This window comes from Columba livia, chromosome 6 (genome assembly GCF_036013475.1).
Source record: "Columba livia isolate bColLiv1 breed racing homer chromosome 6, bColLiv1.pat.W.v2, whole genome shotgun sequence".
Lineage (NCBI taxonomy): Eukaryota > Metazoa > Chordata > Aves > Columbiformes > Columbidae > Columba > Columba livia.
In genome coordinates, this window is record NC_088607.1 from 17,080,283 (window position 1) to 17,093,345 (window position 13,063).

The 13,063-nt window shown below is 36.4% G+C and overlaps 1 protein-coding gene across 20 annotated transcripts in view; it reads right to left on the reverse strand.

The window, feature by feature from the left end:
- The window catches only part of CPEB3 (cytoplasmic polyadenylation element binding protein 3), a 138,191-nt gene that overhangs the window by 10,124 nt on the left and 115,004 nt on the right, over positions 1 to 13,063 (reverse strand). For all 20 annotated transcript variants that reach the window (XM_065068367.1, XM_065068363.1, XM_065068365.1 and 17 more), the window contains 2 exons: positions 2,787 to 2,905; positions 1,403 to 1,517 (listed from right to left, as the gene is read on the reverse strand). In XM_065068367.1, the coding sequence (XP_064924439.1) occupies positions 1,403 to 1,517; positions 2,787 to 2,905 (234 nt within the window). The remainder of the gene's footprint in view (positions 1 to 1,402; positions 1,518 to 2,786; positions 2,906 to 13,063) is intronic.

Genomic DNA, 13,063 nt, shown 5'->3' on the forward strand with positions numbered 1-13,063 from the left:
TAGCAAAAACTTCTGTATCAGATCTTTAAAGTTGCAAACAAGAAAAACTGGAAGACTTGGAGAAGTTAACTATTTAAAGGCATCAGTTTTCAAATGCAATGCATTTCAAATGTAAGCTACAACAGGCCAAATGACATAGAGTTTTATAAAGGCTGTGACTAGAAATGAGGAAATATTTAATTGTTACTATTTACATAGTTGCCATCTTATAATTATTCCTTATTTTAAGATGGTGAGGAATGTGAAAGCTGCCAAGAAACCTGGGCTTGCACAAATCTTACTGTCAGCAATGGCTGTGGCACTTTGTGTACAGCTTCCCAAAAGAATTAGTATTAGGAGAAGGATAAAGTGAGCAGCTGAAGTTCTAGTGGGCTGGAAAGTGGCTACCAAAGAGAAGTGAGGGCTACCAGGGACCCTGATCCAGCAGTGTTTCTCCCAGACAGTGACTGAGGGGCCTTGTCTAGTACAGCCCTGGAAAATTAGGATTAGGGTTGAGAGAATGAAAAAGGGAAACCATGCAGCTGACTTGGAGTGAGGATGAAGAGGGAACTACTGAATGCAAGTGAGGGCTGTCTAAAGACCTAGATAGGAGAAGTGTTTCAACTGGCTTCGTGACCTTGTCATTGGCCCAACAAAAATATAAGGGTTAGGAAGAAAGGAGTGTCAAGCTACAGTTGGGAGCAGTGCTGAAAAGGAGCCTTCAAAACAAAGTCGGGGCTGCTAGGAGATCTGGGCTGGGATAAATCTTTTTCTCTGGCCAAAGGCTAAGGAGTCTTGTCTATGGCTCTGCAAATCAAAGTGAAGAAATAGTTAAGGGTGAAGAAAAAAGATTGAGGAAAAGATCTACATTAGGTGCGGGTCTGGTAAGTGGTCTTCAACACAGAGTGGGGCCACCAAGAGACCTGGACTGGGAGAGATTTTTCTTCTCAACAGTGGCTGAGAAGCCTTGTCTATAGCTCCATGGGGAAATTATGGTTAGGGTTGAGAAAAAGGGAAAGAAATCATAGAGCTGCAGCTAGAATTGGTTTGGAAAGAGGCTGGGAGAAATTTGTCCTCTAGGCAAAGGAAAAGGGAACTTGTCTGCATCTCAGCAGGCAAGTCAGGGTTAGGACTAAGGTGGTATACGTTAGGAAAAATCAGCCAAGTTCTAGGATATTGTGCAAACTTGGGGAAAACTGTTTCGACTGAAAATCCTAATCAGTAACTTATATGAAAGATAAAAAATGTTCACAGTTTGTATTTTGTAGACAGGAAGACACTACTGACTTAGAAAGTGAGCTATGATCTTTGGAAGACACAGGGTATACTTTCTGCTCTTTTACATACACCATATATCTTTTATAATCTTTTCTACTTAATCTGGAAGCTGCTACTACATGTCCTACATTTTCCTTGTACTCACCAGCTCGGAGGGGCCGTGGAACTCCTCCAACAAAGATAGTTTTTCTTGGATCCAAAGGCTGAGACCCATCCATCACAAAGTCACTGTCACTTAGGTTCCAAGGTCGGATTTGCACCTGTATTAAGGATTGTTTTTAGTAGAGGAACTTGACAACTCCATTAAAATTAAGAAACAACTGCCAAATCTTTCTGTAATTAAAAATATAATTTTAATTTGGCAAAAGCAGTAACTCAGTGGCATAAGCTTATTGAAGTGTTTGAAAGAAGGTGGACAGTTCATTTATCACCTCTAGAGGCCAGGCTTGAGTCAAATTCCAACAGAGCAAACTACCTCATTAATTCCCTGCCCCTAATCGCCATTATGACAGGAAACCTGTGAAAGGACTTTCAGAACATTTTACTGTGTATGTGCTATTACAGTTGTAGTTGGGGCTTCTGGCTTTTCTGAAATGACATACAGTGATCTACAAATTTTAAGCACTGATGGGGTGGAGATAAAATTAATTTCTGTACTTGGATACAAAAGAAGTTTTTATAACGTATGAATGCTCACTTCTGTTAAGCAGCAAGCACCACAGTTCATAAGGAATCTTTAGATTACACAGAAAAAAAAAAGTGCTCAGAATTTATTTGGATAAAGCTGTTCATCCATGTAGTGTTTTGATTCTAGAAACCACAGAGGCACACTCACTGTGGGGTTTCTCATTTATCTGTGCAAGCTTTTAAATAGTATTTTTAAAAGGCAGCACATTTTTTTATCTAATCATATTTGTCTGTAGTTTTCAGCTGTGTATACCCATCGTCACAAAAGAGACTCGGACTAAATACTGTTAGAGATGTGAACTATAGAAGCAAGTTACTCTGTTTCTTCTATTCTGCTATGGCTGTCTCCATTACTTCTTTTTATCCTGCAGTTTTATTTAAGGTAAATGAGACCTAAATTATAAATTAGTTAGTTATTGCATGCAGTAAAAATAATAATTAAGAAACCTAATGAAGTATGGGGATATTGGAAGCTATCTGGATTTTAGTGGGCGTGGATAAAGTTTCTTCATTTCATTGCATAAGGTTTTCCCTCCTTTCAAATAATATAAAGGGGAAAAATATAATCCGATTGTTTTACAGCTAACATTGTAAAAGGATGCATACTCTTGTGTGATACCAGAAGTATCAAATATAAAACTTGATTGAACATGGCATTTATCAGAAAGAAGCAAATGTTAAAACCATGTTACACTGATACAGAAAGTCAATTCAATGTAACAGCAAGGACAGCAACCGGAAATGGACAGGTCAATTAACTGTAAGTATGTCTGTCTTTATTAACTGAAAAGAGGAACAGCAAATGGGTTAGCAACCAGCGTGTCCTGGCATAAGCTACTTACTGGTTTATCCTTGATTGTGGGACTTGACACACACAGGTAAAGTTTCCCATCTTCTTCCAGACAGGCATCTATCAGAGCTTGTACAGAGCTTTCTTCCTGGAACAGCAGAAAGGCATAACCTTGGAAAGGATAAAGGCACAAGAAAGAAAAAAAACAGATTAATTTATAATGCATTTTTTAATAAAGAAAACAAACCCAAGAAGTTAACGAGATACACAAATTACAAATAAGTGTTAAGGCTATTAGTTTGTTTTCATAAATGAAGTTCACCAAGGAGATCATACCTTCGTCCAGTACTAATTTCATAACAGAAACAAGTGTGTTTGCTGCATATGTTTATTTGATTAAGTAATGATTTTGAGTGTGATAATATATGCTGGTGAATAAGAAGTTCTTATTATCCAACAACTGTATCTGACCTAATTATCAGTGGTATCTGCTGGTATCAGCGATTATCATCTTACAAGGGGGGCACCGAGTTTGTGGTTACTATACAACGAATAAATATTAGAAGAAAGTGTTGAAACAGTGGACAGGTAGATAAATAGACTTCTATGATCACATACTTAAGTATGAAAAAAAAAGTTTACCTAAAAACAATAAGCATGAGCCAAAAAGAATGGCATGTGTTGTGTTTTATTATAAGTAACAGACCTGCTGTTGTTATTTATATTTAAATAAAGCAGTTCAAAAGACAGAAAGAAGGAAGTCCAATAAAAATTGTTCTAAGTGATTCAGAATTTTAGGATTTTAATTTAGCCAGTAAAACTAAGTGTGTGTGGCATTCAGTGCTCTTCTGAATGCAGCAGGCAAGAAAGCTTTCTTTGGTTTTATCTAGTATTACTACATTTGAATGAAGATTTGACCCAAGCAATCCATGCTTTTGCTACCTCAGAAGCAAAACTCATGCAGCAAACCCTGCCCGAAGCAAAGCCGTGTACAGACTGGCTGCTGGACTTTCTGTGGAGCATGCATTGATCTTTTGCTCCATAATCGGGACAACTCCGTTTTCTCACTGAATGTGAACCGTTGGCTTTGACCTTTAGAATTAGGCATTTGTGTGTCTTTCCAGGCTACCTCTTTTCAGAAAACCTGCAGCAATTAGAGGCAGCTGGAGTCTCAGCAGGGCCTGCTAGACTTTTTTCTGCCTAAGACTCTTGACACAAACCAAGCGCCTACACGATGATACACCACATATAAATTATGACATCCTTTGATTGAGCTTTACACAGTCTATTTGCTATTAATAGAGTAGTGACTCTAATTCTGCACTGAGCATTGAGTGAATACTACTTGACATGTCCTTTTCAGATAAATACTACACATCTCTGATTTATTAAAAAAATAGGACACTGAAAAAGTGTTTTCCTCTGTACAGTCACTATCTACTAAGTTCTCTCTTATCCTGCTGTCTCTAGTCCTGTTTGTCTTCTTGAAGAATATTAAATTCTATGCAGCTGTTGGCTTCAGAGGCAAAAAAAGTTTGTGTTAACAACATATACATAGGCCAGAACACATCTAGAAAGAATCATCTGCCCAGGAAAACAAAACAGTTCAATAAACGCTCGTGGTGGTAAATAAGGAGCTTGCATACATATAGTGGGAGTAGATTAAAGATACCAGTACCAATAAAAAATGAACTCAGTTTCTAGTATAAAAAATGAAGTTGGAAAATACATGTACCAAAATTAACATTATGTAAGTATTATCTCATACTAGATGCAATTTAATAATGAAATAACTTTTTTTTTTTTTTTTTTTTTTTTACACAGGAACAAAACATCGTATTTAATAACTTCAGCCACAATTTAAAGCAGAAACAGCACACCAATCTGTAAATCAAGAGTAATTCATTTTCTTTTTCCATCAGCTGTGTTTAAATACCAAGTTTGGCTGTAGCTTTATAAAACTCTTAAGAGTATTCCTTCCTTAAGAGATTCTCAAAATGATCTACTTTATGCATAATATCCTGTTCTACTGTATATTACCGTTCCTGTTTCTACTACACACAATGAGAGACGAGCCTAGTCCCCAAAAAGCTTTAGTGCATGGCCACTTACTTCCAGCAGTCAGAATGGTCAGTTATAGGGGCATATAGGTTTAAACAAAATTTAATTCATGTTTAAAGACAGTAGGTGAGGTAGAATTAATGAGATGATCAGTTTCTAAAATAAAAATTTATTAATCCAAATAACTTGAATTATTTAGCAGATGCTGAAAGTTGTTTAAAATTCCTCAGCACCATGTGCTTCAACACATTCTCCTCTCTCTGTATCACAGATATCATATGACTTAAAAGCATATGCGTTTATTTTACAAGAAGTAAGAAATTTATTGAATTTCAACATTTTAATCCTCTACAGAAGAACGTTGGTAGCGTGCTGTGGCAGTATGCTGCAGACAGACCTCAGCAGTGATCCTTTCTTACCTGACTAGATATTCTAAATGTGTGAGGGCTCAAGAGACTGCTCCTGACGCAGATTCCACAAACAGGCAAGATATTTGAAGCGCCAGAAAATAACAAGGTACCTGACAGCAGCTGTATATTCTATATGCACAGTTACACAGCTTCTTGGCTGAGCAGAAACCATCCAGCTCCTCAGCTGTTGGTACAACACATCACTGTAGTGCTGACAATAAACATTGCACTCTGCAATTCACTGGAAAAAGGCAACAATGTATTTTGTTGTAAAAACTCACTACAGCTTTTAAATGGGTACAGCAGTGGGAAGATGAGAAGATTAATTTCCCTACATTCTGAAGCACAGCCTAGGAGCTCCTCAACCGTGAGCTCAAGGATTCATTATTTTACAGAAAGCAGTACAAGAACCAAGCTCCTTTGTACATGTCCCATTCTGACATCTAAACAGTGACACAATTTCCGTAAGAAAGGATACTTTAGACCACTTGGTCTAATTTCACTTAACCTTGCTGAGAACAAATTGGAAAATCTGGCATATACACTGTGTCTCACAAGCTTGAAACAAGGTTATCGCTTGAAATGCAAGATACTCTTCAACTACCATATAATGTTGCTATAGTCTGGAAAATGCATTTTTGTCAGCCTAGACAGTCTGGAAAATCTCTTATTTCAACATCGACATAGGCAAACCTTCTCTAGTGATGGGAACCTTTCTGTATTACTGAAAGCATATCTTGTAATAAGGCCTCCGTGATCTCTCCAGAACAAGCTAAATGGAAAGCTTATTAAGGTGCTTACTCTGCCTTTCTCATGATAGCGGAATCTTGATATTCATACTTTCATGTTAAAAACTGGCATGTTGGTACAAATTATAGGCAATCAGATTGGAGTTTTAGCTACAAGTGCATCATGCATGTGTTCTACCCATCCTTTCTCAATGTCAAGTGAAAACAACTACTCACAAACCTTTATTAGGGCAGAATGTGTATTAAATGTAGCAGGCAAGGGAGAAAATAAACTTATGGGCCTTGTAGACACCATTCAACTGAGCCAGCCAGAGCTGGTAGAGTTTATCAGAGAAGATCATCATCTTTTCTAGACCAAAATATTGCTCAAAACTTAAAGATGATCCAACTTCATTCATTTCATGGCTCACCAGGAAAAGACTGACTGCATTTCAGAGCATCCATTAATAAAATATGTTTAAATTTTTTTAAAAGGCTTTATTTTATTATTCTAAACCTGGTAACACCTTCTTTGTGCAGTGCCATCATCAGGCACAAAGTTTGGTGGAGTAAAATGAAATTGTTGACTGCATTTTGTAACCTATGGGAGAAGGTAGGAAAGAAGTTGGGTATACTAGAATTTTTACACTCCTTTCAGCTTAAGTGATTAATTACTAATGTCAAAGTGCTAAGGCTGTCTGAACAGTCTCCAGTTACTTAGTGATGATACAGGAATATTTCAGAAAGGTGCTAATGAAGTAGCTGCACAGATCTCTCACTTAAGGAAGTCTGGATGGATTGGACTCCATCGGAAGGTTTTCTTAGAAACTTCAGTTAACTGTGACTTAGCTCCATTACTTCATATCAGCTGAAGTTTACCATTTGATGCACAGCTTGTCAATACTAAATGTAATTTATAAGTTCTTTAAGTTACTGCATTCGAGAACAGCAATTGCTGTTCAAATACATCAACCATGAGCTGTGCCTTCTGATACAGAGACACCATTTTGGCATTCTAACATTTTATATAAGCAATAGGGAAAGATTAACCTATTGCTGACCCTTAGGATAGGGGTTACTTTTCAAATTAAAAAAGAAATTATAATGAAGATTTATATATAAGGTCAAAGAGTATTTGAATGTCCATGTCAGATGTCTGCATATCATCATCTACTGATTTCCTATGTAATTAACCTCAAATCTATAATGCACAAAATTCAGCCCACTTACAAAATCAGATACAGAAATCCTATTCTAAGGGTCTATCTCTTTGCATACTGTATAGCAAGTCAGGACAGTCTTTAGGTAGTCACATGTATTCATTTCATATGCAAAATGGAAAGACTACTTGAAAAAAGTAAAACTACCTTAAAGCACATTTTCTTTCTGTCTTTTTAAAGTTTAGACAACGTCTTTCCTGATCTTTTACAGGCTCCAAGATTACAATAAAATCTACCATCCACTTAGGATCTCTGTAAAAGTATTTCAATATAAATATCTACCTCATATTACTATGTAAAAAAATAAGGTAGAGTTAAACTGGCAAAGAAAATTAATGTTCTAGTCTCATGTCTTTGGGATTATTTTTAGATGGTTACCTCAATTAGTAGATTTAAATAGATGCAATTTTTAAATGAAATACAAATAGTACTTTCTTTTATTTTTTTCTGGATTTTTAAAAATAGTTTTGCATTGGATTACAGTTGTATTTACTAGAACTTTTAGAACAAATTTATTTTAAAAACCCACAGCAAAAGAACATTTAGAAACAGTGTGAGCCAAATTTCTAAATCAGTTAATGTGACGACAAAGGGTCATTGCTCAAAGTAATCGTATTAGAAGATGCTTTGAACATGAATAAAACACATTTCTAAATCCAAAGATAAATTACTATTAAAAATGAAACTCATTTTTGGAAAATAAAAATCTGGGGTGTTAAAAAAAAAATGCAGACTTTCTTTTAAACATTGCAGTGACATGACTGGATTGTTAAAAAAACATCAAAGGCTTTAAATACTTAAGAAACCTCAAAATAGAAAGGGCTGTAATCTCAGCTACTGCAGAAGAGTGAAATTATGTATTAGTCAGAGCTGCAAAGATGAATTTCTTTCAGTGAGTCTAATTTTAAATGTCAGTGTATGGCCCTATCAGCTGATTCCTTTCTCTGAAAAACAAAATGTGTCTAAGAAATGTGAATAGATTAACATCTTACAACGAGACTCCTGTTCATTTTTATGTGTTTGTCAGACTAAGCCTGAGTAGTCTGATGTGGAAGAAATTCCCCATATGCCACATTAAAGATGGGTTTTGGGGTAGGTTTTGTTTGTTTTAATTATCAGATCCTGAATCTAAGTAGCAATTAAGTGCACGAAGTTAAATGGAAGACAGGATGCATACCAAGAAAAGTCAGCAAGCAAGTAGATCATATGGAAGAGTTAAATGGAAATGAGCATTTAACCCCTACTACTAATGTTCTTACCATATCACAACAGAGAAATTAGAAATAGTCTATGTTGTCATAAAAAAACCTACCCATCCCCAGAATGTTTGCTTGCTCCATGAGGACATACATTATTTTTGAGACATGAGAGAGGTAACCAAATGTTTCCTTTGCACTTCAGTGCTGAATAGAAAGGACATTTCCCAAGTGCTATAGTGAATATATACAGCTAAAGATTCACAAAGTCCCTTCAATTCAAAAACAAGTCAAGAAGCAGAAAGGATTTGTTAGTCATCACTACTTCAGGACTTTCACTGCTTGTGGGAAAAAAAATCCATCAGTATACGCATACCATATCGGTTTGTCCTGTAGTAAAAATACTCCTACCCACCTGTATGGAGAAAGAAAACATTGAAATGCCTCCTTTTTTTAAACAAAAAACCAACCAACCAACCAAAAAAACTACACTTAAATAATGTATCTTTTTACCTGGCATTTTACTTCTACAGTAGCGTAAAACATTGCAACAGCAAGTTTATAGGGTTGTCTCTTCTTTCAAAGGTCACAGCCATTTTAAAACTTCAGACTGCAACATGATCTATAAAAGCTATAAATCAGCATTAAAGGGTATAAAAACATAAAGGCTAGAACATACAATTTGGTTTATTGTGGTTATAAGAGTAGTCACATGAATTAATCATATGACAAAGACTAAATTTTTGATGAGGCAAGAGCTCTCTCTGTGAAGTTTACTGGGTTAGCAGCTTGAAAAAAACATTTGTTTATGTTCATAAATATCAAAAGAGCAACTAAATACAGAATTGAGTTTTTCAGTTCTGGTTTTCAAGGGCAATATGAACTGGTGGCTGCTCTGAGCAGAGCAGCTCATTGTCATCCTCTGGAGGGGGTCAGCACTGCTGCTATTACTCTGAACAGATGGCTGAAAAGAAATCAGTTTCCAAGCTTGAACAAAACCCGTTACTCTTCTTTGCAAATAAGCCAATTTCCAATTCTGCTCCAACCAACATTAACATAGAAAAATTCTAGATAAATATAAATTGTCTGCTTAAAAATTGTTTTTAAAGAAGGAAGGAAACAGCACTGTACTAGAGCTGTGCTAGAAAAAACACTTGGGACTGTTGTCAAGAGCTTCATGCAAAGTAAAGAACTTCCACCAAAACGATAGCCAGCGTCATTTACACAGAACAAAGCAGCAACCTATTTCCTGATTTTGTATGATTCCAACTCTCCTGTGAGCAGACGGCTGATCTGCTCTGCACACTGAGTGAACTGTGCCTAGAGAGGAACTGAAGCTGTAAGACAGTTGGAAAACAGAATGCAGAGCTTCAGTACCAGGTTTTGACTTGTCTTCTTTCACTCACGTGGTCAATTTGTTAATTGCTGCTGTGGTGCATGGCTGGTTAGTAACTGGTTTGAATGTTCACTCACATGTCAATTGTTTTCAGGTTGTAGTTGCTCAAGTTCCTTGTCTTTGTTAATTATACAGAAAAGATGCAGCTTGAAAAACCTTCCTTAATAATGTAAGGTTTTTCCAAAACTATGCGTTTTCCTGGGAGGTTAGAATGGTACATTAAAAAAAATATTTGAATTATCAAATCCTCTAAAAAATTATGGTTTTCACTTTATTAAATGAAAACTTCATGGCCTCCATTGGTATACAACAGACTGCTGATCATATAGATAGATATAGTATAATCAGTAGTCATGTACATCATAGGTTCCAAAACTATGTAGAATTCGCATGGTATAAAGTAGCTAAAAACTGCCAGCCAGAGCACTGAGATGTGAGACACACAGCAGCTCCCAGCTGCTCCCAGCTTTTGAAATGAGAGGGAGGCAGATACCCTGCCCGGGCAGAGGCAGCCACAGCATCTCTCATTCCAGCATCTGATGAATTCTCCTTGCCAGTCCTAACCTCTGATTTGAGAGAACAGAAGTATAATTTGGGATATTACCACTGATAAATTGCTGATTTATATATTCAGATGATATTGCACTAATTTTACATTATCGTATCATTGTCTTAGGGGTAGAATTGTGTGCATCACTGCAGTGGTTCTAGGAATGGAAAATTGAATGTTAAAAATATAATGCTTATAGGAATTAGTGAAGAGAGCATGAGCTTGTAATGCATGAAGCTATCACAGCTGTCAGGGGGGTGGGAGTAGGAGACAACTTGTTTTTCAGATGACCCTCAGAAACAGTGAAGATGCTGCAGTACTAGTACAGAATCCCTCTCTTCACCACCACGCTCAGTCCTGCCCTTGAACTTATTTCAATGATTGGAAAGAAGAATTTGGTGCTTCATAAATTATTATGAAAACAAGACATGGCACAAGCTGTTAGCAAAGCACTAAATATTATCAAGTCCTTGATATCACTATTGAAATGACTGCTTTTATCCTAGAGCCTATAATACTTACAGATCAATTCATGTGTTTCCAGTTACAAAACAAAAGGCAACATTTAAAAAAGTTGCATTTCAATGGCAGGGTGGGGCGTGCAAACCACAGTAATATGTACTTAGCTTTAGAAGTGGTTAATCAGATAAACATTCTACTGCTTCCATTTCACAAAAGAGGTCTGATTACTTCCTATAGGTGAGTGATGGAAAGCTTTTTCTCTACTTAGATATGTTCAGATCCCAGGTAATGCTTTCACTTCTCCATTCTGTTTTTGCTGCCTTAAACCTCTTTTTGGTGTCTCAGTCATTAGTGGGTTTTGAAAGAAAATTTAGCTCGATATTGTGAACTGACAGTCATTTAAAAGAGCATTTTCTTTCATGTGTCCTGTTAAGTGAGAATAGTGAAGAAGGAACATATTTTTCAGTCTGCTTATGAGACTTTTAGCCATTAGTCCATCCAAAATTTCACTCTAGACAGCAGCTACATAGAATTATTTAATATATTTCATTTTAGCTTAAATATCTATTCACTATTAAGATACAGGGTGTTTCAAAAAGATGGACCCAACTTGAAATGATGACTACTTTGAAATTGGGTCCATCTTTCTGAAACACCCTGTATTTCTTCAATAAGAGACTTCTCAATCAGAATTCATACTCTTTTCTCCATACAGACATTTCATAGTAGCTACAAATCCAGTGGGAATCTATGCCAGACCATATTTTTCCCTCCTGAGCAGGCCATGTGTGATGTCTAAGCTACTCAGCGACTCAGTTTGATATAGCAGTATTAACACACACGTACACTCAATTAGTATACCATATATCGCAGCCTGATATATTTATCATTCACAAAACTGACAGAGATGCACACCCCTAAAGATGCATGATTCAGTGCTCTTATTTAGGAAATGGCATCAAGTCAATCATCAAGTTCCATGTGCTTCTGTTTCACTAAATACAAAGCTTTCCTTACAAAAGGATGTTTGTCTCCCAAAGAAACCGCTAAAAATAGATGAAATTTTGAACTTTGTCCTGGATTTGGATAGCCAGTTATTTGTAAGACTCATGTTTGATTATTAGAAGATAAATTCATGGGGCTCCTCCTTTCTCTTTGAGATAATCTTTAAGAACATTAAGATTTAAAAGCTGTGTTCATAACCACGTCTAGCTCTATTAAAATTAATTGCCCGATAAGTTAAAAAAAATATTCAATTTGCCTGTAAGTTGGTTTCACTTACCTATGTAGTACAGAATACTGAATACCCAAGACACAATCCTGAAAATCTCATCAAATAATGCATTCTTTAATAAGAATTATCTTTAAGATTTCCTTTTTTTGTCCAGAAGAGACATCAGTAAACTTGTCTGAAATTTGATTTATTTTTTGGCCACTATCAATTCTTCAGATTATTGCATCACTTAACCAAACACTTGACTGTTTTCCATTTAAGCCAGAGGAATTTTTAGTCTAAATAAGTCAAAACTTCACGAGGTTTTACTGCAGGTAACAGCTGCACAACAATGAAGAAAAAAATATGAGCACTATACATAGGTAAGTCTTACTGCAGAATCCTAGTCAATTATTTCAGCATGTACCCAAACAAATTTACTGCAACAGTTAGTCCAGAAAGTGGATGCTTGGAATTGCTATTTAAACAGAACCTATTGAACTGGACATTTGATTGAAAGCTTGTGATGATGAGTAGTGATTAGTAGATGCATGACCCAGACTCCACCCAGCTGCTCTTCAGATTTTAGAAGCAGCAATCCCCTTGAGACAAGCCTTAAATATCAACTGTGACGTAACTCAAGGTAGTCTAATAAAACAGTTCATGTAAAGTATAAATTGGACAATCCCATTGCAATTTTAACCCTTCCAGGCTGTGAGTGAAAGAAACAGCATGCCTCTGTGGCGAATGGCCAACAGAAAAGTGTCTAGATGATTTATGGAAAGAATTTGTTCTGGAAATAGAAAATTATGTAAATCCAACATATGACCTTTAGCTTTTCACTAAAGAGTCAGGAGGCTTATGAAAAAAACCCATCAGTAGGTGCAGACGTGATGCTTATGAACTTCAAAACTGGCATTGCTGGAAGCAACGGAGACGGCTTAAGTATCTCTCCTCCTGTAACGCACTACGGAGCCCATCAGTCAAGGCAAACCTGAGGGGCATTAGATGCAACTTAACAGGAAAGGGATACAGACTGCAGACTATGATACAGGCTTCCAAAGTAGCCTCTTTGATTGCTACCAAGAAATCA